This window comes from Molothrus aeneus, chromosome 1 (assembly GCF_037042795.1).
Source record: "Molothrus aeneus isolate 106 chromosome 1, BPBGC_Maene_1.0, whole genome shotgun sequence".
NCBI lineage: Eukaryota > Metazoa > Chordata > Aves > Passeriformes > Icteridae > Molothrus > Molothrus aeneus.
The window spans coordinates 88,833,538-88,860,802 of NC_089646.1; the positions used below are offsets into that span (position 1 = coordinate 88,833,538).

Here is a 27,265-nt window from a genome sequence, read left to right on the forward strand (position 1 = left end):
TACCACCTTTCTTTTCAGTAACAAAAGGTAACTCTTTATCCTGTATGCCAAGTCTTTTATTTGGAAATGGAATGCATAAAACAATGACTTGAACAGGAAAGTCTTGCTCATCTTAGACTTAAAATGTTCTAATTTTATATGCTTTATGACTATTGTAGAGAATATCATGAGGTCAGTGTCAAGAAATGCAAGACAGAAGACCAGGAAACTCACAGTATGTAAAGGTGCTAAAGAAATCTTTCTGTGTACAAAAATGAGCCAGGAAACATCAGAAATACCCAAATACGGTATTCTGGACTTTGAGAAGCTCCTCTAGAAGAACCAATGACTTGGTTGTTTTTGAAATGGCACAAAAAGGGAATGTGCTATATGCATTCTTTACATCAGGAAAACTTTTCACACGCATTTATCTTAATGTGAAATATTAGTTTGCTTAACAGTAAAGAGCTCATTCCAAACAAATTCAAAACAGGTACAAGATACAGCAAATGCAGCCCCAGTTTTGCATAGACTTACTTAGGTGTGTTTAATGCTAAAGTCAATAATCTGTAGTTACAATTAACAGCATAAAGAGCCTTTAACAGGAGATAAATATTCACTTCAAGACTCCTTTCCATTGTCAGCAGTGTGTAAGGAGGATTTCAGTACAGGAAAGGCTGTAGTCTGTAGCAAAACACAATAGTCAGGCAAACTTCTTTATCTTTTTGGACCCAAATATTTATACATTCAGACTTTTGCAGTACCAGAACTGGATAAAATCCACTTCACCAAGTAGTTACAGACCACAGGAGCTGACCTGTATGGATATTTTCAATTCATGACAAATTGAAGTTAAACAGCCTTGCACAAACAGCATGCAATTCAATAAACTTAAGGATCATTATGGTTTATTTGTAAACTTACTGACCAAAGCAAAACTAGAATTGGAAACTAGAATTCTGCCTTTTGGATTTCTTAAATTTTTTTTTTTTTTTTTTTTGCTGTTGAAAGGAATGCACTCTGTATTTTCTTTACTGTTACTAAGAAACTTACTTTTAAAAATCTTTGAAGATTTAAAAAATTTTTCTAACCATTTTTAGAGGTGGTTTCTAGATATAGCTGTGGAGTTTGTATTTTGGTATAACAATTCAACCTGATTATTGTTTACAAATTTGAAAGAAACAGATCAAAATGCCTCCCTTAATGAATTTCATTCCCATGGAATACAGATTTTAAATTGAAATGTATGAATTGTTCTTTACCAGGTTATTTTTTTTCTCTGCATCATGTAGTTTGTTGAACCTGTACGTGAGCAAAATAATTATATTTGAATGATGTGTGTTTCATGTAAAAAATAGGATGGGGCAGGGAGGGAGAGAGGAAAAGACTGAGGAATTATTCCCTTTGAAACATGACAGAATTGGTCTAGTAGGTCACTGTGGTACCAAATGATGAAGAATTTAAGAAGCTTTAAGAGATCTTCCCAGCATGTAACAATGATTTGCATTACATGAATACCCTCTATGCCAAGAAATCAGGTTTGTCAACAATACAGAAAGATTTCTATGAACTCGCATACATATTAAAAGAAATCATGTTACAGTTTTTTCACACCTTAATTCACTTTAAGAAAACTGAAACCCTCTGTCATATCATAGGCCAAGAACATGGCAGAATTTGAAGTTTAACAATGCCATCTACCTTATCCTATATTTCCAACAATATATCTTTTTAGCTAGGAATTCACAATTTCTACAATTTCCATTATCTCCATTATCAAATGAGAATGATTTTTAAGTAGAATATAATCCAATATTATAGCTTTTATTTTTGACAGCCTCCACTTTGGCAATAATTCTTGATTCTGCTGTAGTACAGGGTCTTGTTTTTTCAGTTTTCATAGCCTAGTGGCACAGGCACTACAGTTTCAGTTCATGAGTTGTCTTAAAAACACAGATTTGGATCTTAATTAAAATGGTCAGGATGCTTAGGTTTTCACTGAAGAGAAGCTGAAATGCAGGACGTTTATATAACGTCATCTGGCAGACTGTAGACCTTGTGAGGACGAAGAGGGTCTTGAAAGAGGAGGGTATCAAAACTAGATTTTGGCAATATAGAAGATGTATTGTCCATGTAGTTCTGTCTTAAGCTTTAAAAATACTCTTATTAATAAGTTTTTCCTTCCTTAAGACCAGGTAATACACAAAACGAGGAAGAGTCCAGGGGTCAGAATTTTCTTCAGTTCTTAGTTATTCTCTATGAGCTTTTTTTTTAAACTTTTCTTCATAAGATTCTCCATACTCATTTACTCTGCTCTTATCCACAGGATAAAGCCTGGAAGAAAAAACCCAAATCTTTAGTTACATTACAGCCTCCTATCTGAAGGAATTAAGTAGTTCTAGGATGCCTAATTTTAAAACTTAATTTATTTGTCATCATATTCTCTATTCCCATTTGGGGCAAACCCCAACATCTTTAAAGATTTGTACAGACATATCAGCTTTTTCACAATATGACTCAACCAGTTGTCTCATAACAGAACCTCTTAAGAGATGTACTAGCTCCCTTAAAGCTTGGCTGGAGTCTTTCCTCAAGCAATCCAGGACATCTGTCAAACTTGAAACCAGTGCCCAGCCCCTATCAGAAGCTGCTGACCACTTAATTTCTACAAAAATAACAATAAACAAAAATGCTTATTCTTGGAAACAAAAATACACTTTCTGTAACTTCACTATGAACAATATTTCATAAGTAGTGCATATAGCTTTATTCCCTACCTGATTTTAGTTACTCAAAGAATCTCAAACTCAACAGGTACTCAACTTACAAGAGAACCTGATAACTTGTTTTTGCAAACCAGGTAAACAGAAAGGCAGAGCAGGGCAGTCCCCGATCACACAACACCTTTCACTACTGCCCTGCAGAGCACCTTGGAGAACATGCCTCAGACACTGAGCATATGGAGATGTGGCCCTCAGCAAGGGTTAGAAGCTCAAAACTGCTAAGGTGAATACAAGCTTAGAAATTTCTCTCCTTTCCCTAACTTCAGGTATTTATGTCTCACATTTGATTTGTGGGGGGTTTTTTGTTTTGTTTTTGTGGTTTTTATTTTTGTAGGTTTTGGTTGGTTTTTCTTTTGTTTTGGTTTTTTTTTTTGGAGGGTGGGAGGATTTGCGACTTCCAAATCCGGTGAAAAGAAGGATGTTGTGGGGAGGGAAAAGGGGTAACTGACAAAAATTCTGAGTACTGTGAGAAGAGGAATCTTTTTACTACTCTGTGTCATGTCCAGGATTATTGTCAGTTATGGGAAAATGGTTTAGTTCCTCTTATTTGTATTGAGATCTCCTTTACAGGGTGCCCTGCTCACCATTCCCTTTACTAGGCATATACATAACTAACATTATCCAGCCCATACTACACTAGACATTATTATAGTGTAAAGCTTCTGCTCCAAGTCTATCCCAATCTACAGCTCTTTATAGCAACAAAAGCAACCCTCTTAATGCAACCATCTATAGCTTTGTAAAAACTGTAACAAATATTAAAGGAAGTCATACCATCTTTGGTAGAGATAGACCAGGAATACAACATCATCTCTAAAGCATGCCAGCCTATGAGATGTTGGCATAGTGATGATAAAAGCAAATATATCATCGATAAAGGTGTTGAATGCCTACAGATAAAAGAAAAGTATACTTCAGTTGGCTGTGAAGAAAGGAAGTCATCAGTCATACAAAGTTAGAAGCTTCCTATATTTTTCTGTGGGAACACAGACTTCCTCCATATTTATAACACTTAAAAGTTATGCTGCAAAACTAATTAATGCAAACTTTAAAATGCCTTCTTTTAATGAAGACATACTGTCTACTACAGACCAGAAGTTACAAGTAAAAAGGAAGTAGGACTGTTTCAGGTAAGTGAGAGTATTGTCATGGGAGGGGAAAAAACACATACTCAATTTCAGAGAAAACTTCAAAAGGAACTGGAAAAACCCCCACACTTTGGTTCATCCATTACTCAAATGACAAGATGTACAAAATGTCACTTCACTTTCGTTTTCTGTAGAAATTTGAGTAAAAATTTGTTAATTTATTGCTTTTAAGAAGATTAACTTAATAGCCTTGGAAAGACTTTAAAATATTTTCAGTGCTTTCCTGGAAGTAACCATGTCTTGAATAACGGATGGATAATTTTCTACACCAATTCCAATCAACTAGGTGTACTATAGGCTCTATTTCTGCAGCAATAATGAAAAGTAATTTAACCAAAAGGCAACTCCTCTGGATTTGGCTCTTGGCTACAGGAAGTGTGTACGCATCAACTCTTACAGTGCACCAGCTCTACTACTCATGTTGCAATAAACTGTTTCAAAAAACAGTTTATTAAAACTCACTGAAAACATCAGGAAACAAACCCAGCAAAGAATATTCACTGTTAGGTTAACAAACTGAGTCAGTAACATGGCTCCTTTCAGTTTAGCAAGCTGTATGCTAATCCATACCATAAGAAGGGTGCAAGTGATGTAAACACAAAACTCACTCTACAAAATCAACCAATGTTTATATGATGGAAGAAAATACCGGCAGAAAATGGGGGTGTTGGACAGGAGAGAGTTCTCTCTCCAGTTAGAGTTTAGTTACAACAGGAGAGCTCTTTCTGTCAGGTCAAAACAAATCCATCAGTCTGAAGTGAATGAGGAATATGGCTGGTATTTCTCAAGCCTGTGCAAATGTTTGTCATGGAACAAAACCAAAAACCTTGGCAAGCTGGAAAAGACAGCCTTTCCAAGTCAACACCCAGGTGAGTGATCCTACAATAACAATCGGAAGAAAAAGCTAAATGCTCCATCCTTCAGGCACACAGGCAGTCTTCACAAGGCACTGCAAGTGAATGCACCAAGGCAGCCCATTTGATAGTGTTTGGAATGGATAATTTTCTTTTGAGATTACCTTACTTAAAGGTACTCTTTATTAACAATGAAACATAAAACCCACAGAAACTGGTAAGTCAGAGTTCAAATTAAGGAAAAAAGACAACAAAGCTCTCTAAAACAATGGTCACAGGTGAACCCTCAGACTCTTTCCACTTGAAGTGAAGAAGAGAGCAAGCAAATGTCTAAATGAAACATAATTGAAAACAAAAATAGACTTCGTTCTCTACACACACAAGCCTTTGTTGTGGATAGCCTATGGCATCTAAACACGAACTATAAATGCTCTGTAAGAAAAGGCAAGGTTGTACTGATTTAAAGGTTATTTGCTTGAATAACCTCCCTCTGTTGTTTATTTAACTGCTGATGTCTCTGCTCAGTTATTTTCTTTGGTGAAGTAAAATTGTGAAATTATTTCAGTAATATACCTTTTGCTCCCTCCTCTTAAGAAACACGCTGATTTGCCTAGTATATGCCTGAAATACTGTGTTTATTGTTATTTTTGTCTCTATTTCCACATCAAACACTGCTTAGTTGCTATTCTGCTACCAGCTACATTTCAATGCACCCTGTTTCCTTAAAAACAGAAGGCACTAGAAAGTTGGACAATTGCTATAGGCTCCTAGAAATGGAAAAGGCTTTGTAGTCTCTTTAGGCATGTATGTTTTAGTTCTTTTGTCCCATATCTTCTGTTCAGAATTGGACACCATTTCTTGAGCAGTTTTTAAACACTGCTCCTTTTAAAGTACAGATGTTCTGGATAATTGTAATATATCAGCACAGGAAAAATGAACGCATTTATGAGTGGATGCACAAATAAAAAGGGTACATGGTGATGGCATCAGGGCCTTGATGATTCCAGCACATCCAGCCAGGGTTTCTCAGGACACAAAGATCAGGAAAACAAAGCACAGTACAAAAACTCTAATGACTGGGATTGGTGGGAAATGATAGTCAAAACACTATCACCTCTTTAGGGGTACAAGAACAAAACTAGCACAGAGTTGCTAATTGAGGGAGAACATAGGGGACGTGAGAACTCAGCAGTGGGTTTCCCTTGTTATCCATATCTGTGCATATGAGAGTCGACTGGGATACTTGGGTCTATCATCTTGGTGTCTGGGTACCACACAAACCACTTGGACACACGAATGGGTGCATGTGTGTATGCAGCTATCAAAGGGTTAGTGAGCTGATTTTTGGTTTTAAATAAGCTCACCTTCCCCTCCAAGTTCTGGTACTGAGCTTGGCTGCAGCACTGCACTGCCTTACCAGGGCAGTCTAGGCAGTGGGGACACCACAGTGCAGCTGCTCTTCCCCCATGGAACAATCCCCCCTCACATTTGCCCAGAAGCTCACAATTACCACCCTGGCACAGAACAGTGTGTACATTACTTCAGCCTCTGGTAGCTCCTGGAACCTGCCAAAATAAGGTCTTTTAGCATTCCTAACTGTTTCTTGGCAACTATTCCTTGCCAGTGATGCATTGACACCTTCTTAAAATAAGGCATTTAACTGAGACTGATACATTTGTCTGCAGTACCAACATCTGCACTCATGCAAGACAGCTGACAGTACAAAAAGCAGTATTATCATAAAAACTAGGATGCAAGTTCTAGTTTTCTCATCATATGGAAGTCATTATGAAAAACGAAAATCAACGTGGTTTTTTATTTTAAGGACGGTTGCAAACAAGTTTAGTTCTTAAAACAAAAAAAGTACTGCCATCCTTAAGCTATTTATTATTAGGCTTTTTCTTACAGAAAATAATTTTCAAAATGACTGCACACAACTTTAAATTAGAGCTTTACTTACTTTGTATGTGAAAGCCTTCCATGGTAAGTGTGCAACAGATTTCATCTAGAAATAAAAAGTATCAAATTGTAATCAAGTCTGGAAGAAGATACTAGAAAAGTAGACCTTCATCACTTTTCAATCTTACCTTGTAGTTTACAAATAGTTGGGGCAGCATAAACAGGAATCCAAAAGCATACACTCCTGAAGATGAAATATGGAAAACAAACGCACAGATGTTAATCACACGACTGTACTTCCATAATTACTAATTTCACTCATTTTTTCCCCCTGAAGAACGAAGATGCATCTAATTCTTTTGTTCACTTTGGGTTGATTCTTCTCCCTTTTTCAATCACCGTGATAATTTAGTAATAAGTTATTGATCTGTATTACACTGATCCAAAGAACAGCAGTTAATATTCTACTTTTGAGTCCTGGCTTTCATCTGAAAAAATATGTATAGAAAAGAGAACAGAAGGGACTCACCATTGACAAAACTGTTAATCAACCAGGAGTACCAGCTACAAACAAAGACAGTACAGTTACATTCCTCTTCAGCCAAAATTATAACACATCCTAGACATCACTGTACACCACATGACTACTCCAAGAAACAGCTGTGTTATAAATTTCTCCATCACAAGAACTAAATACCTCACATCTTCCTTCCCTGGAGGGGCTCCAGAGAAGGCAGTTTAAGCAAATATACTTATCAGTCCATACAAGAAGTTTTGACAGATTTATCAACTGGTTTTATACTTTTACACACCATTTTAAGACATCTATGTTGATAATCAGATAACTGACATGAGATATGTGCACTGTGTAGGTTAATACTGTTCACTGAAACCTGACTGTATTACGGCCTGCAAAGATAACACTGTGTTCTAAATATTAAAGAGTCACTTAATATGGCACAGTAAGGCCTTAACAAGTACCATTCAGTGCAAACCACAACAGTAGGTATTAAAAAAAAAAGTAAATACAAGGAATCTAGATTTTTCCCTCTTTACATCTAATAACCTTCCCAGATGTTCAATGGAGCACAATCCTAACAAAATAATGGTAGGGCTACAGACAATGACAGAATCCCATACTCCTGCTTGCAATTCTGAGAACAGCTAATAACTGTCACACTCTGGTTATGTAATTTAAAATTAAACTTGCACTGCTGTGTTACTGTCACATTAATAGCAACATTACAGTTGTAGCAGCATTTCAGTAATCCACAAGTATTTAAAGAATGAATCAGAAAATGCCTCCAAGATTAAAGGATAATCCACTGCTAAAATTATTTGTTCTGGCACATTTCCTTACTGATTTAACAATGGCAAGAATTCTATTATATGAATTGCCTTCACTTCCTTAAGCTGCAGCTCATAAAACACCTGAAATACAGTATTTTGAAATAAATTCAAAAATTCAAAAATTTTGTCAGAAAAGCAGAATTTTAAAATGTTGCATATTTGTTAGCTGCTTACTAAGACAAGAACCTTTTGAAAAATATGCTTTTCTAATAGCCCAGAAATTGCCCTAGTTTCTAGTATGAGTGTTACAGCTCATTTATGCAGCAACAGCTTAAAATAACATTAGGAAAAACTACTACTGCTTGTTTTCTCCCACCCCATCTGGGTCTAAGGACTATTAAAAAATGCCTACATGTCCTCACCATGCTTGTGTTTGCAGGATTTTCCTACAACAAAGTCTCATTGCTACACACTTGCTTGCATCTCTCCAACAAAAAACCAACCAGCTATTTTGAGTGAAAGGTGACAAGGGTTTCATTTGTTCATGAAATATTGAATGTCCAGCTCTTGCTGAAGTATTACTATATGGCAGGAAGTTCATGGCTCTAAAGGAATAAAGAGCCCTTTCTAAAAAATGCTTTTGCTTGCTTGCCATCATAGCTATCATATCTAGGAACAAAGAAGCCTGTTGTTCAAACCAAATTATTTTGTGAAGGTTTTTGCTTCTTTTTGCTATTGGACAGGTTCAAGCACTGAATTCCTTTTATCTCTCCTATCACCAACTGGCCCTCTGAACGTCAATAGTAGCTTTCTTCCTCCTCTTCTGATTGACATGTATGCAAGCTATTGAATTCTGTGTTAAAGTAATTATCAGGTAACCTGTGAAATACAACAGCCGGCTTACAGGAAGTTAAAAAAAATCTATATTCTTCAACTTTAGATAGGACAAGGAAGTTTCTAGTTCCTGGCCTATGCATCAAACTAACAACTGATTTCAATAACCATATAGAAAAAATGGGGAATGTTTCAATTCCTTGTAAGGTCCTTTACAGAGTTACAGTACCTTTTGTATTTGACATTCAGCAAGGAGTAAACTGCGCCTCCAATACACAGTGGATAGAGCAAATATGACAAGTATTTCATAGCCTAATGGATAAGAAAAATAGTTTGTTAGTTCACATTCTATACGGACAAATTTTTCATGGCATTAAATAGCCATGAAAAGAAGACAGCCACATAATTTTTTCCTGAAAATATTTTCCTATTCCCCAATGCCTGCTATAATTTCTACTATGCTTCCACTTCTAGTGGTGGTGGTGAAAATTCCAAAGCCCAATTCAGACAAACAATCACCTCAGAGCGTTGGCACCAAGAGACAGCGCAAAGATCAGTCTCTACAAGTAGCTTCCTACTTAACACCAATGTTGTCACTTATGCTCAATTCCTTTCGAAAAACAGGAACCATGTGAACTTTCTTTCAGTAAAAATAACAAGTACAAATATCAGCTTTCAAATTTTTGAGTGGTAATGCTTCTCAGAGCAATGCCTCAACCAGTTTCAACAACCAAAAGAACTATTTCACAGTTTCCTTTCATAAATTATCAGAATGAATCTTCACTATCTGATCATCTACACAATGATGATCCACTTGACAACTGTGAAGATGTGGAAAATACACTTGTAGAAAAAAAAGAGCAAAACAAGTCAATCAACAGGTGACATTTACAGACTTTGTAGATCACAAGTCATAGGATTCTCTCTTACCTGGGCATCGTATTCCTCGGTTTTCTTTTCAGAGTCATTGTATGCACCAAACTGCAACACATATGAAAATCATAATCACATCAGAACATAGGGGAAAGCATTTGCTCTCCAACTCTCTACATTAAGCAGGTAACAAAGCTTTTATAAGCTTCTATATAGGAGAGTCATATATTAGTCCTGTGCAGCCTACTAAATATGGTGTAGGCAAAAAGATTAACTTTTAACCTCACATTTTATACCAAACTTCCAGGACTTCTTTGCTTAGAGAAATGCCGTTGAAACAGCAGAATTCACAAAGCAAAAGCAAAGTCAAGTAGCTAGAAATTTGTCAGATACAAGAAGCATTTATGAAAAACCATAACCATGAAGAGGTCATGGATTATCATTGTTATGGATTACCTCCACATGTCCAGAAATTCTGCCTGCTTCAATACAGTTCCTTGACATAGGAACAAGCAAAGCCACCAGTCACTCCAGACACAGACTTTAAGCAGCACAAAACCCCAGCACTTCTTGTGCAGAAATACTGAATATTAGACAACTGTTTCTTCTACCAGCAAGATAAACTTTCAGTGTAGAGACTGCACTTTGCCACTGCATTTTCTGTAATCTCAGCACTTCATTTTACCCAGAAGAATCATCTAAGAGTGTACTGTCCCCAGAACATGCCATATCTTCTGTTAGTTCCACAATGGAAAAGTTACGCTACAGGTTCATGAAAAAGCCAGTTTCTTATTTCAAAACATGATGTCACTTAAGTGTGCCTTTCCAACACAGTGGCAGCACAGCCCACCTATAAAGATTAAGCAGAACTGACAGAAAAGTTCTGAAGTTTCTTGCACCATAAATACATACAAATAGCTGCTTCTTCTAAAGAACTCAAAGAAAGAAACAGGTTTGCAAATGCTCATCCTGCTATTGGATTAAGCCATTCATAGAGAGATGTACACAGGAAACTTTTATAATTAAAAAAAATTCTTCATTTCACTAGAAGTCAAGATGCACGGTAACCTGGAAACAGATGGATGACTCAAGAGTGTAATCATTAACAGAGCAATGTCTACTATACCTGAAATTTGGGTCTCAAACCTTGCCACCTGATTGTCATTTTCAAGGCCTTCTTCACCTTCCAGAGCTGTGATTAGCAAAACCAAAAAATGCAAATAAAAGATTATTACACAAAGGAACATCTTATGAGGGATTCCAGATTACTTATTTTAATCACCTATTGCATAAAGCAGTAGCATCCTGATTGCAGCACACACTGCCTGTGTCTACACAAACCAAATGCCATGTAATCTAACAAGTACAATGTTGTGAGCCTGCACTATTAAGTCTCTTTATCAGATGATGTAATTTAAGTGAAGTAATGTAGTCGTTCCAGGATATCTGAATGGTAGTGCCTAAGTGGGGTTAGCACCGAGATGAACCCCAGGTCAGGCATTTAGAATTCCAGTAGTCATTTGCCAAGCAAGTTTTTTTCTGTGCCTTTGATGAAAGTGCCTCAGAACTCCTAACAGGGATTAAGTTGGCACTTACATAGTCATTACATTTCAGTAGTGAACTACAAGCAAAAATCAGTGAATCTGCTGAATTATTTGGTTACTTACTGTACAGCTGTAACAGCCTGACCCTAACATAAACCTGAAGTTTCAGTTCACCTGAAAATTTACTCATGTACCCACACTGCTATACAGATTTGACAACTTAGGCAATGCAGGTCCCCAGGAGAGCTGCACTCCCTGAAGCTTTTTGTGGACAAAGTTAATTTGCTTAACTTTAGATACACCAATATTCTCTTCTCACCCACCATATATTCCAGACAAAAAAAAAAAAAGGGGAATAGTGTAACGACAGTTCTTTACTGTTATCTTTGGTACAAGTGAGAAAATAATTTCTTACAGAATCAATTCAATGTCACTATTAGCACTGCATGAGAAACAGGAGTTAAGTCCAAGTTGTGAAAAAGCTCTTCCTAGCAGACAAATTCCTCTGAGATGTACTGTCACTGAGATTGCTGTCACTTTGAGACAGCTGTGCTACCTGCAACCCACTGACTAGATGCAGACTTTTGGATCATGCACACAGGCAGCACTCTCCTCCTTGTCCTCCTTCCCCAATCACCTCAGTCCTGGCACTGTCTGTGGGCACACAGCCTGCTCTTTGACAGTGCTTCCATGCAGGCTTGTTGACATGGTTATACTTGCTTGGCCAGGAGTGAGGCCTATTGGGTGATGTGATAAGTGGAACCTCAGAATCACTGTTTGGTTTCTGCAATATCAGTTGGCCCATCCCAGAAAAAACAGATACTTCCAATTTAGTTATTTGATCAAGGGACACCATCTTCTCTGTCACTGAAAGCCAAGGACATGCAAGCTACACCAGAATTTTCCAGTAACTAGTTTAGCATTATTTTTCTACTATAAACTATGGATGTTGCTGCATATACTGGTATCTGGTGCTACAGCTTTAAGAACTCACCTCAATCACTGCACCAACGCCTGCTGGGATCAGTACCAATAAACTTGTTTGTTCATCCAAAAGGAAAAGAAATATTACCACGGTACTAAAGCACCGCCAAAGCACTAGACAGAAAACATGAAAATGGAAGGCTTATTAATATTTAAATGAACAGCTGAGATGACAGAAGACTAATGGTCTATTTGGTACTATTCTGTCTTACACAATTTAGGTATGAATTTCTTCTGTGTACATCTTGATATATCTAGTAGTCCTAGAAACAGCCAATGATCTCTAGGCAAATAGGGAACAAGAACATTTTATGCAATCCTTATCACAGGAGATGAACAAAAATTGGAACATTTAATGAAGATTTCTGTACTGAAGCAATTCAGCAATATGTGAGTACAATTAGGAGCCACATTCATTATGCTTGTCTCCTGGAAGCTGAAAGGCTGTGAGATAATATAATGTCAGTATTTGAGACTCATTTATTGTTTGTAAATGTTAAAGTCTTTTGAATTTGACTTTACTGGGCTCAAATCTGCAACTGACTCTTATTTCTGAAATTCCATGGACAGTTTTGAATTTTTATAAGCACTTTGGCATACACATGCCAAGAGCAGTACAACTGCTTTAAAAAAACAAATGCACTCATAAAAATGATAGATGGATTCTCCACATGATAAAGCATATTGTTCATCATAAATTAGAATGCCCTTCCCCCCCGGTATTGATGTTCCTTACTTGTTTTAATCTATCTATAAATATGATAGAATTAGGGATAGTCTCAGAGGTCAAGTGACTCCAGGTTTACAATTTTGCTTAATAATCAAGATTGGAAAAAAAGCTATTCATCTGTTTCTAGGAAGGCTTGGCAGGATGTCAGATCACTATGTTTCTCTCATCTTTCCTGTACACAAATCAAGTCAACCCTCCCATGCTCTCCCCCTCCCCCCACCGCAGGAGCCTCTATTGCTCCTGTTTACATCAAAGCCCAAATCAAACAAGAGCATTACAATACAGGACTTTCCACCCACAAATATTTTGGAACCTGTAGTTATCTACAAGGAACACAAGGGACTTGCAGAACAGCATTACTCATGAAAGCACATTCTCTCCACCCACAGAACTTTTTCTGCTCTTCATTCTTTTCTCAAAGTACTTCTCTGTTCCTTCAGTAAGGAAAACATGGTAACTGACTCACTATTAATCTAATTCCCAATTCCAAGACAGTCAAACCTCAGTAGTGACACAAGTGCTTAAATTCAAGTGATACCTGAGCACAGAACTAACAAAGTTAGAACCATCTGTGTAGCCTGTTAGCCATCTCTTTGTACACAAACCATCTCATTTGGCTATCTCTATAAACCTACAAAGTGTTAACTTAGAGCAAGACTGAAAACACACACCATATAATAGACAGCACATAGACAACACTTTGCATTCTAGTCCATACCTGCTTTTGTAGACATCCCAATCATGCTCCTCTTTTTCTTCCAAAAACTGATGTCATTTTTAAATGCAAGGAAATCAAAGAGAAGCTGCAAATAGGCAGAAACATACTCATTTGCTCATTTGAAACATACACTAATGAGAGACTGAAAATGCTAACAATGCATTCAACATGTACTAAAAAAAATCCATTTTAGAAGCTTCAGAAATGAAAATTAAGACTCACAAATAAAACCGAAAAAGAAAAGTTGTAGAAGCCCAGGCTCTAAAAGCAATGTAAAATGACAGGATGAATTTCAAACACTACCATTGCAATGCTGCCCAGATTAGTGTCCTGTAAAGCAAGCCAGAGACCCAATACAGGATAATTCATCACTGAGGGTGAAGAACAAGGACCTTGAGGAACCACACACCACAGGGAAAAGCATAGTAAATTAAACTAAAAATGCTCAGTATTGGATTGATAGTCAATTTACATTTGATTAATATCAAAAGTTTAGAAAAAAAAATCCTACAATACAGCAAGCCAGGTTTCCTCTGTATTTTGTCACTAAGTTGACCTAAACTTCCAGGACATTTTAGAATTCAATTTGTAGGAAGCTTTTTTATTTTCTTCAGTATTTTCATTCAGTATAGTTTCTGATATTTCCTTTAAGCCTTCAGTGTCTAAAAAAAAAAAAATCAAACAGATTCCAGAAATTCTTTGGTCAGTAGATTTTAATGAGGAAATTTTCAGTTGTTTTTGTGGGGTTTGTTTGTTTATGGAAGGGGGTTGTTGTTTGGTTTGGTTTTTCTGGTTTTTTGGGTTTTTTTTTATTATTTGGGAAAATGATACACAAAAGAAAGAAGTATCAGAAAAGCTTATCCTAGTCTACAGATACCTTGCAATCTGATGATCACAGTGGAAAAATTAAATTAATATGCCATGGAAGTCTAAGGCTTTCCAAACAAGTTAACTGTGTGCAATGTAAGTATAAAGAAACGTAGCATTCCAGGCAAGTTCTTATCTCTCCCGGAGTATGGGAACTGTGTTGAGTGTAACTGTAGATTACAAAAACATTCCCAGTGTCTAAAAAAAGTTGTTCATTAAAATCAAGGTTCAGATTTAAGCCAGTGCTAAAAAAGGGACAAACGAAAACAAAAAAATAATCACGAGCACTCCACACTTTACAGGAACATTTCTGGAAGCAATTTCAGAAAATATCAGCTGATCTAAATTTCTGCAGGGATTAGAAGTCAGAGACTCAAACCCTAATACAGGGTGCCCCAGCTATGCTACTGCAGTGATGAACCTTGTGAGAAGTCAACAAAATTTAAACCAATGTTGACAGGCATATTAATTCTAGGGGCTTTGGTTCAACTACAATGGAAAAAAAGTGATAATGAAGGTAATGTTTTATATTTCAGTCAAGACTGTTAATTTCTGTATAATTATCTCAAATGTCTGCCTTATTTAAGGTTTTTATATTAACTCTGTATTGGAAATATAGCTGACTTTTGTACCAGATAATGCTTCCACTGCTCTATTGAAATTACTATTTTCAAGAATAATTCTTAATAAATGGAACACTTGAAAGTCAGACACACCTCCCCCGGTTTTTTTCCCCCCATATTATGTACTGCCTAAAAACTAAAACCACTTACATGGAACGCTGCTACGAAGAATGTCAAAGCCAGAAAGTACAAGTTAGTATCAACAAAAATTCCTTTTACTTCATCTGCATCCTTTTCTGAAAACCCTACAAAAAAGAACAAGTCATTGTGCAAGAAGTACCTGACAGTTCATTGCTGTTATGCTCAAGTCCAGCGTGAAAGGAATCTAATGTCACCTGCACAAGTTTTGTTAAGGAATCATAAATCCAAAACATGATGGAAGCTTTATAGGTAAAATCCTAATCTACCTATATTTTGGCAAGTTATTTGTCTTGCCCAAGCCCAAACCCCACCAGTTACAAGCCTTTGACTTATGTAATTACAATGTGTTTTGTAATGTGCCTTTAACATGTTGTGTAATTACAACCTAAGCTGATCACCTGACAGACAAATGGGAAGACACATTAAATAATTTTGGCTGAGCAGGAAGTAAAAAAAAAAGGTTTTACAAATCGACCTCTGAACTTTAGTTTGATACACAGGAAGAGTGAGCTTCACATCAAAAGCTGAAAAATAAGAAAAGGACTACACAGCAACGGACAACGAAAGTCAGTGAGAAACATGGCCATAGATGCAACATTATGATCGAAGTCCACAGTTCTCAGAAAATACACAATGTTGCATTTATGGTAATGGTGCCTTGCGTGCAGCATCAACTTACTTTGCCATCACAGCAAGTACATGGCCATTCACAAGTGATTTTGGAGTTTTTCTACTAATCTGACTGCTCCAGAAATTACTCCAATAAGAAAATTTGTTTCACTATCTACATACGTAGATATGTTTCACTATCTACATACGTAGGGGGAACAAGCAGCATCTTACACAGGCCTTTTTTCCAGGCACAGGAGGTACACTCGAGATGAGAGGTCTTGGTATCTGTGTCTATCACACAACAACCAGGGCATGGAATATGAAAACTTCAATTCTGAGGAGGCTCACAAAAAATTATGAAGAGGTGATGGTGGACAAATGCCCTCCACAAACTCTGAGCAAGCAATTACTTGACTCTTTCACGACAGTTACGTTTAGCAGACATAACTGTCTTTAATTTAGATATGCCTGAACTAAGGAGAAGCAGTTGGATTTTACTTAATATGGCCTGCCTGTGTTTCTCTGCAGATATATGGCTACAGTGAGCAGCTGTGAATACCTTATATCAAAGCCTATGTACCACTGATCCAACTTTTCTGTTCCAGGATGATAGGGATAACCCATGGTGAAAGTGCTCTTCTTGACTATGTCCTCCAATGCTTTTACAGAGTACTATGCGAATAAAATTCATTTTAAAAATGGTTAATTCACCTCTGTATTCTTGTTCCCTATCATATGTCAACATATATTTTTATCTTTAACTTAAGGTGAATCAACACAAGGTTTGTAGCATTAAATCTCTTCACCAGCTATCCAAAAAAAATGTATCAACTACGTACATAAAAGAAACTAATTAAGGGGTTAGTTGTGGTTTCTTAGCCTAAAGTCATTAAAGGTAAGCATACCAAATTGCTGGAGGGAGTACACAGCATCCTGCATATGGATCCAAAATCGGAGTTTTCCAAGAGATATTTTGTCATATGACACTGTAAGAGGTAGCTCTGTTGTTGAACGATTTATAACCTGCATTTCAAAAAGAATGTTTCATCTTTAACAGCAGAAAAATGGTAACAATTACTTCCATTAATATTTTTTAAAATCAAGAAAGTGATTGTATCACACTATAATTTAATCACACAATTTTATGAACTCAGCTTGTCATTAAAAGGGAATAAGATCTTGGACTTCTATATCATGCTTGAAGTCTTTGTGTTTTTTCCAGGAAATGTTAAATTAGCAGTTTGTTCTGTTCAAGTTCCTATAGCAACCTCACTGTTCCTGTATACAAATGCTTCTGAGATGGCAGCATAAAGTGGGAAACATGTGCTTAAGATAACTCTTTTGACAGTTCTTCTCTGAATGTACATGCTAAGATTACCTAAACTAGAATATTATACAAAAACCCCAAAAAACCCAACAAAAAATTGTATCCCAAAGGCCACAGTCAGAAATTTACTTCATTGAAGCTGATTTTGAGAGAAATTGAAAGGGTGGGGAAGAAAGATGATGCCACTAGCTCAGACTAATGAAAACACCACAGCTAAAGTTAAGTAAGGTAACTTTGGGATCTGGAGTGTCACAAAAATTTTCTTTCTGCACCCCAAAAATTAAATCTCTGCTAATCCTACTGTATCATCTACATGTTACTTAAGCTGAAAAAACAAAAGTCTTAAATTGCCTCAGCTCCTTCTGCATGACAGCTATCCTTGCCCACCTCTCAAACAGGTTTAAAAAAACCACAAAAAGCCCCTTGTCCTCTAAGATGTTAGAATACTCAGCAGCTATCTCAGCTATCTCAGAACATGTTCAGGCAGTCTGTTTTACATTTCCAAGGATAGCCCAGGATGACAGATTGGCAGGCACTCTTTGCAAGAGTTCAAGATCAGCTGCTTCAGGCTCCTAATTACTCCCAGTCATAATTCCCATCTCAGACCTGCTACTCTACTCTGCATCTGTTTCTACAGTAATTAGTTAGCTGACACCTGACTGAGGTGAATGGGCTTCTGATTCTTGTGACACAGAACATGGCTTTAGGCTCCTCACCTATCACTTAGATGTTAACTGCGGGCTACATTCATTCTCCCATTCACTCTTTCCTCCAGTGAGTACAAACAAATCTCAATTTCACCACCCTCACAAGACTCTGTAAGCTTTTCAGACAGGGACAGATCATGCAGGCACATGAAGGACAGGAAGGGAAGCTGAGAAAGTTTTATGAATACAGCAGAGAGAAAAGCTTGAGAAACTAGAACAGTGTCAGGGATCTCTGAACTGAATGGAACAAAAAATCAAGTGTGGTTACAGCTGACTGTAGAGAACGCTGGCAAGATTCTACAGCCATTTACCAAAAGCCATATGAACATCTTCCACACCGCTTCTCTTTTTCAAAGGATTCCTGTAATTCAGTTAGTCTAATTTCAATTTCTCAGTCTATCAAAGACAGTGTTAACATTTACAGCAGAAAGGGAAAAGAAATTTTATCTGTGGAGGATGGACAAGAAACAAAAATTTTGCAAATGCCTGGGTAAGCAGCATGTGGCAAATGCACTCTGCACAGACAAAGAATTACTATGGAGGAATTAGGGGGACTGTAGGGAGGAAATTGGATTGCAACAGAAGACAGAGATGGGAATTGTCCAACCCCAAAAGCAAACTAAAATAAAGGTAAGATTAGAAGAATGAATTCTTTCTTAACAAACAACTTAAAACCCACAAGTGGTGCCTCACAACCTCAATGTGTGTGATGGTTGTTAAGCCTTTGAAAGCTAGGAATGACCAAATCCCTGCAATACACCTACTGTTGCAGTATGGCATCAGAGCATCATTACTTCTAGCACTCTACTTAATCAATACTACAAAACAGTGTGCAAACACTGCAAATAAGTTCAGTGGTATGAATTTTAAAATTATCTCTTTAATAAATTCTGTGCAATCCCAAACCCACAGCATTCAAGCACGTTAAGAACATGAGGAACACATAATCTCTAGACTGCAGTACTCACCACAGAAGACCTACATCTTGATGTAAATGAGAGTCAGTTAACAATCTACACAGCCCAGCACAAGCAGGAAAAGCACATCTTCAGCTCCATGATTTTAGGTCAGGAATAGAAAACAGATACTGTCTGTGCCCCTATTTACACTCAAATATTAACCTGGCTCCACAAAAGCTGTACCACCTTCTCTCCTTATTCATGCCTGCTCTTCACTTACCGCTTACTCTCTTACAGATTGTTTACTACAAGACCACTCTTTCTGCAGGGCTTGAGAGCACTTTGGCCAATCACTACTGAGACATCACACAAGCCAGTGCTGACAGGGAAGTTTGCAGGTTTTAGTGGAATAGTCTTTGCAGCACTTCCCAGGATCTTTAATGACTTTCTAAGGCAGTGAGTTACAACAATATTAACTGTGGCATGCATGACAACTGCAGGAATGTCATTAGTAATATGGGAATACTGAATTTATTTGTAAACAGGGTACATGACTTGACCAGATAAAAGTTCACATGAATGTACTGAACTGGACAAGCTGTGATAAAACTTTAAACAAAGGACAATGACCACTAACACAGACATTACAAATACATATCTAAAAATATACTGGACAAAACAATCTGCTGTCAAGACTTGTAACAAATGCTCAGGAGTTTAATTTGCTGTACAAATCTGGGGTGGAAGGGACACAAAATTGTAAAGATTCTCTTGAACACTGAGTAACAAAACCCTTTCTCTGAGATAAAGTAATGAATTGGAGAGACAATTTTAAAGGTTTATGGGAAGTTTACATCTACAAAGGCTTTCAGCTAGAAGATGCATAATTCAGATGTGCTCATTTAACAGTTTTGAGGCATTCCCAAAGACTCCTGTTCTCAGTAACTCCAAGTACCAAATTCCAGTCAAGGCAACTGAAAAGAACTGCAAAGCTTAACTAAGAGCTGCTAAGATCAACATGATTTAGCTACATGGGACTGCCATGTGTAACCTGTAGCAAAGGAATCGCATGATTTCCTACATGATAAGAGTTGGGCAAAAACTGAATACAGAAATTTTTTTTTACTGCTGGAGTGACTGAATACTAAAGCAGGTTGCCCATACAGGCTGTGGCCTCTCCATCCTTGGATATAACCAAACCTCAACTGGAAAAGGTCTTGAAAAACTCACTCCACATGATCCTACTCTAAGAAGAGGCATTGGACTAGCAATCTCCAGAAATCTCATCCAACTTTTACTTAAGTTTCAAAGTACTGATTTATTTAAGTGCACAAAATCATTAGATGTATTGTGACACCAAACTTTCAGGTGCTCATGTTAGTCTAACATGATAGACAGCAGCACCAAGAAATTTACTCACATCTTAATTTTGAGGAGATAAGAGAATAGCTACTGACTTATCTCAAGTGTAGCTCCACTATCAGCTGTGGATATTGTCAATATGCCTAGAAGGTATGAGAATCTACTCTGGGATGCTAACACAACTTCTTCATATTAGGGAGTCAAACTACTGAAGAGACTGGTCCTGCCACTACTGCTGCTACAGGGATGTCCTCCATATCCACCCAAAAGGCAAAAGCAATGGAATCCAAACATCTTTGGTGGAATAGAAGACAGTGACTGACAGATACTTCTGGCAGAGAGAAGTCTCAAAACCCAAATCCAGCTTCTGCAATTACCACATTAGGTCACATTAGGTTAAATGGTCATTGAGTCCTTTTGTGCATTTATACTTCTTCATTACAGCAAACAACCTATGAGAAAATCTTAAAACAACATTGAAGATTACTGTTAAAACTGTTAAATGTAATTAAAGGTATTCTATTACTCACCATCAAATCTTTCACTCTGTTGCTTAGCTGATCAATAAATAATATTGGAAGGTAATGCACTGTCTTCCCCAACTGAACCCTAGGATGTTTAAACATGGATTTTATAACTGTAGTGATCTAAAAAGAAAACTACTTTTATTCCAATTAGCACTCATTCATCACTTTCAAATCTACCCATGTAGAAATGTCCCACCATCTTTTCAAGCACATTTTCTTTTAACACACAGCAAGAAATTAGCCACTAGTCCAGAATCAATTTTTCATTGAAAGATACAGGTATTGAAAAATTTTGTTTGTTTTCACTCTTCTGTAGAAAGACAGAATAAGCAAATAAAAATACAAGTTAAATTGGTTGTGATGATGCTGAAGCTTTTGAATGACCAAGGGAAATTTAAAAGTCTGCGGAAGAGAAACATGCTGAAGTTTACTGCCATATATTTGTGTCCTTTGTTTCAAATATCCCCCTCCTACTGCGACCATGACACCCCCCACCATCTCCCCCACTCACTGGTGCCTGGCACAACATCAGTCTCATGCTCTTGCCCATATGGGACCATGAATGTGATGCTGGCTGATGCACAAATGAGAAGGTCAGATACTACTGCAGTGACTGTACAAGGAGCAGAAATCTTCTCTGCCATCTACAGAAACTCTCATTTGGATTGCTATACCACCTCATCAACCTGCATGAATCCAATAATCACTTCCTAGCCTTCAAGCCCTCTATCAAATTGGTTACTCTAAAGTTACTTAGTAAATTATGACCTACATGCAGTTGCTATGTCAGCATCTTGGAAAATTATTTAGCCCAATACACTAACAGAGACAAATTCTTCAAGTCTTCACTAGAAAGGCAGTTAGGTATCTACACTGTGATGTTCTTGTTAAAAATCTATGGAGTAGCATCATGGAGATTCTTAAAGCCTGAAAGTTGAACTTGAGCTGTTGACAAAAGAAAAGAGTCTCCATGCATGCTAAGAGACTGCATACTAAACGCACAATGTGCAACAGTAACACAGAAAAGGACTAAATTGAGGCTCAGAAACAGTGCTTGGTTATTTAACTGAAGTGATTTGATTTCTATGTAGTAACTATGATTAAAGCTATCGTTACTGAAATTGCAGCAGGTTATTTCATATCAAAACTCTTTTCCTGTATAATGCCATAATTAAACATCACTGATGCAAATCAACCAGAAAAAACTACCTCATCCATCAACCCCAGTCCAACAACCCCTTCTTGTTATGGTTCTACCTATTCTGGCTGGAAAGCTATCCCAGAACCCTGGGGTCTGCTGGTTAACCAACTACTTCTGGATTTAAGAGGGTCTTGGTAGAGAAAGGCATCAACATACAGCAGCACAAGCCTGTAGAGCATTACTTATATGCTTGATACTGGAAGTGACTGAAGCAAGCTGTGAGCAGAAGCTACTGCCTGCACCTAGGGGCCTAAAAACCCAGCCCTGTTTGTTAGAATTTTCTTGAGGAAAATGACATAACATAGGAACACACACTGTCCAAGTAAAATAAAGTGAATTATAAAGGGAGAAAAAAAGATTTCCTAGGAGATCAGCTGTACCACTTCAGCACTTCCAGTTTGTGCAAGTAACTTGCAGGTGAAGGAAAACTGGAAAGGGTCATGGGATGGCAATTGCTCTGAAGGCCAGAAGGACAACAAATAGGTTTGAGGTCTGCTATAGCATTTTACCTGTGTCTTTGTAGTCCTGCTTTGCCTTACTATAGTAACTCCACACAGAAAAAGTATTGTAAACTCTGAGCTGTCCAGGAACCAGGTATGTGCAGTAAGGCTTTCTAGTACATAGTATCTTAGCAGCAATTTGTCACTACCAAAATGCAAGCATTAAGAGCATCTGCCCTTGTCTCTAGGTGCCAATTTAAACATTAAGTACTACAGAAGGTCAAGGAAGATTTTTGAAGAAATGTGACATAAGTTTATAAATACCATATCTGACAAAATTAAGTCATCAACTTACATTTTCATGTAGCGGTGAACATCAGCAGGGAGCGATGATCCATCAAACACAAAATCTTCCACCATGACATTTAAGGTTAGTCTTGATCTCCAGTGAGAGACTGGTTCATCCAGGGCATTGGGCTGCTTTTCTGCTTCAATTTGCTTAAAAAAAAGAATAAAAATGCATACTGCTAACCAACACAATTTTGAACAAGCTAATAATCTAACTCACAGAATCCAGAGGGTCATTAACTATATCATAAACCAGAAGCCTGCTAAGAAACAATTTACCTTAATTTTGACAAGATCAAGTCTTTTGCTCAAATACAACAGAATGGATTTTAAAGGCCCACCACAATCTGACACTGAAAAACTTCAGTGTCCATTCACAGCCTTGTTCATCAAGAAGGAATATTCATCTAATTAACCTTCATACCTTAGGATTGTGGATACTAGTGAGAAGAAATCACTTTGAAATCAGGACTAAACAGTAATCAGATGTTACTTCAAAACAGTCAAAAGGATGATCAACCAAACATTATCTGTTTGTCTTCATATCTTATTCTACTATTTTACAACAGCAAAGCATATTATTTCAAATGAATTCAATTCACTATAGAAAGCAGCACCATGCTGCTACAGAGCAATACAGTGTTTCTACCAAAAGCAATGAATCCTTGAAGTGATTACTGTTAACCAGGATAGTATTTAAATAACTAGCCAGCATTTTAAAGAGCTCTGCATCTGCTCTGCTGAGTGGTCTGCTATTAGCAAGATAATTAAGAAGAGGATTTTGATTTTTTTTTCTGTTTTATCATCCTTAGTTTAATGATGCAAGCACAGCAGATACTAACACCAGAAATGTCTATAAAATAAATTACTTATTTTGCAGATGCTCTTCCATAGATGGGACACACACCTACCTGTGTGGCTGATTCACCAGTGAGCAAATTAATCTCTTCTGGTTTGGGGATCATGTACGTGGTCAGAGGGCTTACTATATGCACCTGCTTACCATCCTGCCAAGGCAAAATGCCAGCATGGTGAAGAAATACAAATGCATATAATGTGCCATTATTTCGGGTTTTCTTTGGTACAGAGACATTCACTGTCCTAAAATACAAAATAAATATATTATGAGATGACATAGCACATGCTGAAATATTTTGCTATTACTAGACACAATTACTTCTGGCTAACATGTTTCATAGCTGGATGGGGTAATTTTTTATACAATATATCACAATGTACGCATTTCCAAAGATTTACTATTATATTAAGATAGTTTAACCTTTGTCCACTCCCAACTTTATTGCCCTAGATAACATAGGACTGCATCATCAATTCTTTTGTTGCTTTCCTCTACTGATAGGTCACAGGGCCAAAATTATGACAGCACTTGCAAAAAACCAGCCTTCGTGTGCTGAAGATGCATCACAGATCGTATACACGATACAAAGTTTAAAAAGAAAATCACAAAGTTTTGCCACGCACTTTGCATTAATAAAGTAACTTCTCAGCTAAGGCATGCCAAGCAGAGAACTCTAAACTGGAGCCCCAAACCATGAAGTCACTCCCCTTGTACTAGCCAAGAAATCATCTTACTTGCACCCTTGCATAATGCCTCCTCTATTCCTGTAGAGGAATACACCTTATTCTGCTCTGAATACTTTCAATACCTTAGCAGACCCTCTCAGTAAAACAATTCTTATAAGGTCTGTCAGAGAAGAAGTTCAATATGACCTAAACTCTAACCAACAAGTTTTTTAGTCACAGAAAATGAAGAGAGTGAAATAATCTTGGAGACTACGATAAGAGAGTCAAGAACGGGGCAATTATTTTAAACAAACAAAACAAAAGTGAGACAGCAAATCTGAAGAACAAAACAAGTAGTTCCAGTAATTTTTATTGTTCAGAGGCATATGCAGAGTGCAGTGTTCTATTAAAAAATTTCTCTAAGGGCACAGTCTTGGCACCAATATTGCTTCAGAAGATCCCCAAACCCTAGACTAGAAAATAAGGTTTTCCCATGTGATTTTTAGCAGACAAATAGTTATGGAAGAGCATGTTGCTAAAATACATGAAAGGAGAATGTGGCTTGACATCTAAGTCCTGTTCCAGGACTGAAGCCACAGCAATTAAGGACAAAACAAAACGTGTAGCCACTGTCCTACCTATGTGCTTAGAGGCAAGTCTCAAGCACTTCTAGGTATATTTGTCTTTAGATTTTCTCAATGGAAAGTAAATTTTACTATTATGAGCAAGGCACACTTCTGCAAAACATTTGCCTATATGGCTGAGAACAGCACGCTGATCCAAGCTAACCAATAGTGAAATCTACCTTGGCTTCATGCACACTTCCATCCATGTAACTCCTAGGTAGGATGCACACTTCAGAATTCAACAAAGAACTCTGATACCTTGGATACTACTAGACCAGATCCTTACCTTTCAAATTTGGACTCAATATCAAAATCCTCCACATTCAAAACGAGATCTATATTACTCTCTGCACCAATGCTTGACCGGGTGGTAGTGTACACGCTTAACTGAAAGCAAAACACAGCACAGAGAAATTACGAGTATGGAAATAAATTAATGCGTATCTACATTCAGAGTACAGGTCTGTCTTTGAGCTTCACTAATTCTCCCAGCTGCAGGAAGGCTGTATACACAGGGAAAGAAAATAGTGTAAAAAAAAGTCTTTCAGCTCCTTTTGGGGACAGAAACACAGCCAGCCACTAAATACATCTTAATGGGATGACCTGTTCTGGAAGTTGAAGGAAGTGGAGCCATTTCAGAGAACCAGAGATCCTGTCAATAAAGGAAAGGGTCTCTGTCAGGGCTGGAAAGGACTTCTGGAGATCACCTTGTCCAATGCCCCTGGCAAGGCAGGGTGACCTAGAGCAGGTAACACAAGAACACATTTAGATGGGTTTGGAATGTCCCCAGACAGGGAGATTCCACCTTCTCCCCAGGCAGCCTGTTCCAGTGCTTTGCAACCCTCAACTTAATGAAGTTCTTCCTCACACTGAAGTGGGAGTTCTTGTGTTATGGTTTATGGCCATTACTCCTCATCCTGTCGCCAGGCACCACTTAGAAGCCTGGCACCATCCCCTTGGCACCCATCCTCTCACATATTTATATGAATTAATGAAGACTTCTATAAACTAAACAGGCCCAGCATTTCTTCCGCAACGCTGCTCTAACGTGTGTGACAGCAGATATACGAAATCAATACAACACACGAAGCCAAGCCCCACCCTCGCACCAGCCAAGGGAACTCTCCGCAAGGCCCAGCACTGCCGAGAGGGCCCGGAGGGAGTAGGGACGGGGGGGAAGCGGGGTCAGAGGGCACGGACAGGGACAGAGGGCAGGGGCGGTGCCTCGGTGCCTCGGGCGGTGCCCACCCCGCTCACCTGAAGCTTGGGCTTCCGAGCCAAGTAGGGCCAGACGCATCCCCCGGCCGCGCCGTCCGCCGCCGCCGGGCAGGGCCGCGTGTAGACGATGCCGTACATGACCCAGCAGGTGTGCGCCACGTACACGGCGAACACGCCCACCACCAGGCTGGTGAAGGAGCTGCGGCTCAGCATGGTGACAGTGCCGATGGCGATGGCGGCGGCCGCCCCCCGCCGCAGCCCCGCTCGGGATCCGCCGCCGCCGCCGCTCGCGCATCCCCCACGCACCGCCCACCGCGCCCCGCCTCGCTCGCCCACCCCGCCCCGCCGGCCCGTCCGTCACTTCCGGCGGCCGCGGGAGGCACCGCCCCCTCCTCCCACCCCCGCCCGGCCGCGGCCGCCGGCACCGAGAGCCGCTAGGGGGCGCTGTGTGCCGGGCCCGCCGCCGGGAGCGCTCCGGGCTTGCAGCGGAGGGAGCCGCGCTCGGGGCCGGAGCAAAGGACGCCGGGCTGATGGAGCGAGTCCGGAGAAGGGCACTGGAGCTGGTGAAGGGTCAGGAGAACAAGTCCCATGTGGAGCAGCACCCAGAGGGTGTTCAGCCTGAGAAATGGGGTCTTAGCAGGGCTTTATCGCTCTCTACAACTCCCTGAAAGGAGGCTGCGGACAGGGGAGGGTTGGCCTCTTCTCCCAGGTAACAGGATGAGAGGAAAAGTCTTAAACTGCATGTGCGCGTTTAGGTTGTGTGACGGTGTTCGCAGGGGTCTTAGGATGAGGGAAGAGACGGGGATCTGACTCCATGTTTCAGAAGGCTTGATTTATTATTTTATGATATATATTATATTAAAAATATACTAAAAGAATAGAAGCAAGAATTTCATCAAAAGGCTAGCTGAGAATAGAAAAAGAAAGAAAGATAACAAAAGCTTGTGTCTCGGACAGAGAGTCCGAGCCAGCTGACTGTGATTGGCCATTAATTAGAAACAACCACATGAGACCAATCACAGATCCACCTGTCGCATTCCACAGCAGCAGATAACCATTGTTTACATTTTGTTCCTCTCAGCTTCTCAGGAGAAAAAAATCCTAAAGAAAGGATTTTTCATAAAATGTGTCTGTGACAACTGCACGTGGGAGTTAAGGTTGTACTTCAGGAGGAGTTTCCTCACAGAAAGGGTGATTCGATGTTGGA

At 38.6% G+C, this 27,265-nt stretch overlaps 1 protein-coding gene across 1 annotated transcript; it reads right to left on the reverse strand.

The window, feature by feature from the left end:
• Nucleotides 1–34: 34 nt before the first annotated feature.
• CLPTM1L (CLPTM1 like) lies at nucleotides 35–26,320 on the reverse strand. The gene is made up of 17 exons (XM_066560517.1): nucleotides 26,098–26,320; nucleotides 25,127–25,227; nucleotides 23,602–23,791; nucleotides 22,698–22,840; nucleotides 20,705–20,783; nucleotides 16,785–16,902; nucleotides 15,277–15,371; nucleotides 13,637–13,721; nucleotides 12,199–12,302; nucleotides 10,787–10,852; nucleotides 9,718–9,768; nucleotides 9,017–9,099; nucleotides 7,193–7,227; nucleotides 6,852–6,907; nucleotides 6,725–6,769; nucleotides 3,537–3,652; nucleotides 35–2,313 (listed from the first exon to the last, which is right to left on the reverse strand). Exons 1-17 carry the CDS (start codon nucleotides 26,269–26,271, stop codon nucleotides 2,229–2,231), a joined length of 1,626 nt encoding a protein of 541 aa, XP_066416614.1. The 5' UTR covers nucleotides 26,272–26,320; the 3' UTR covers nucleotides 35–2,228.
• Between the last annotated feature and the right edge of the window lie 945 nt (nucleotides 26,321–27,265).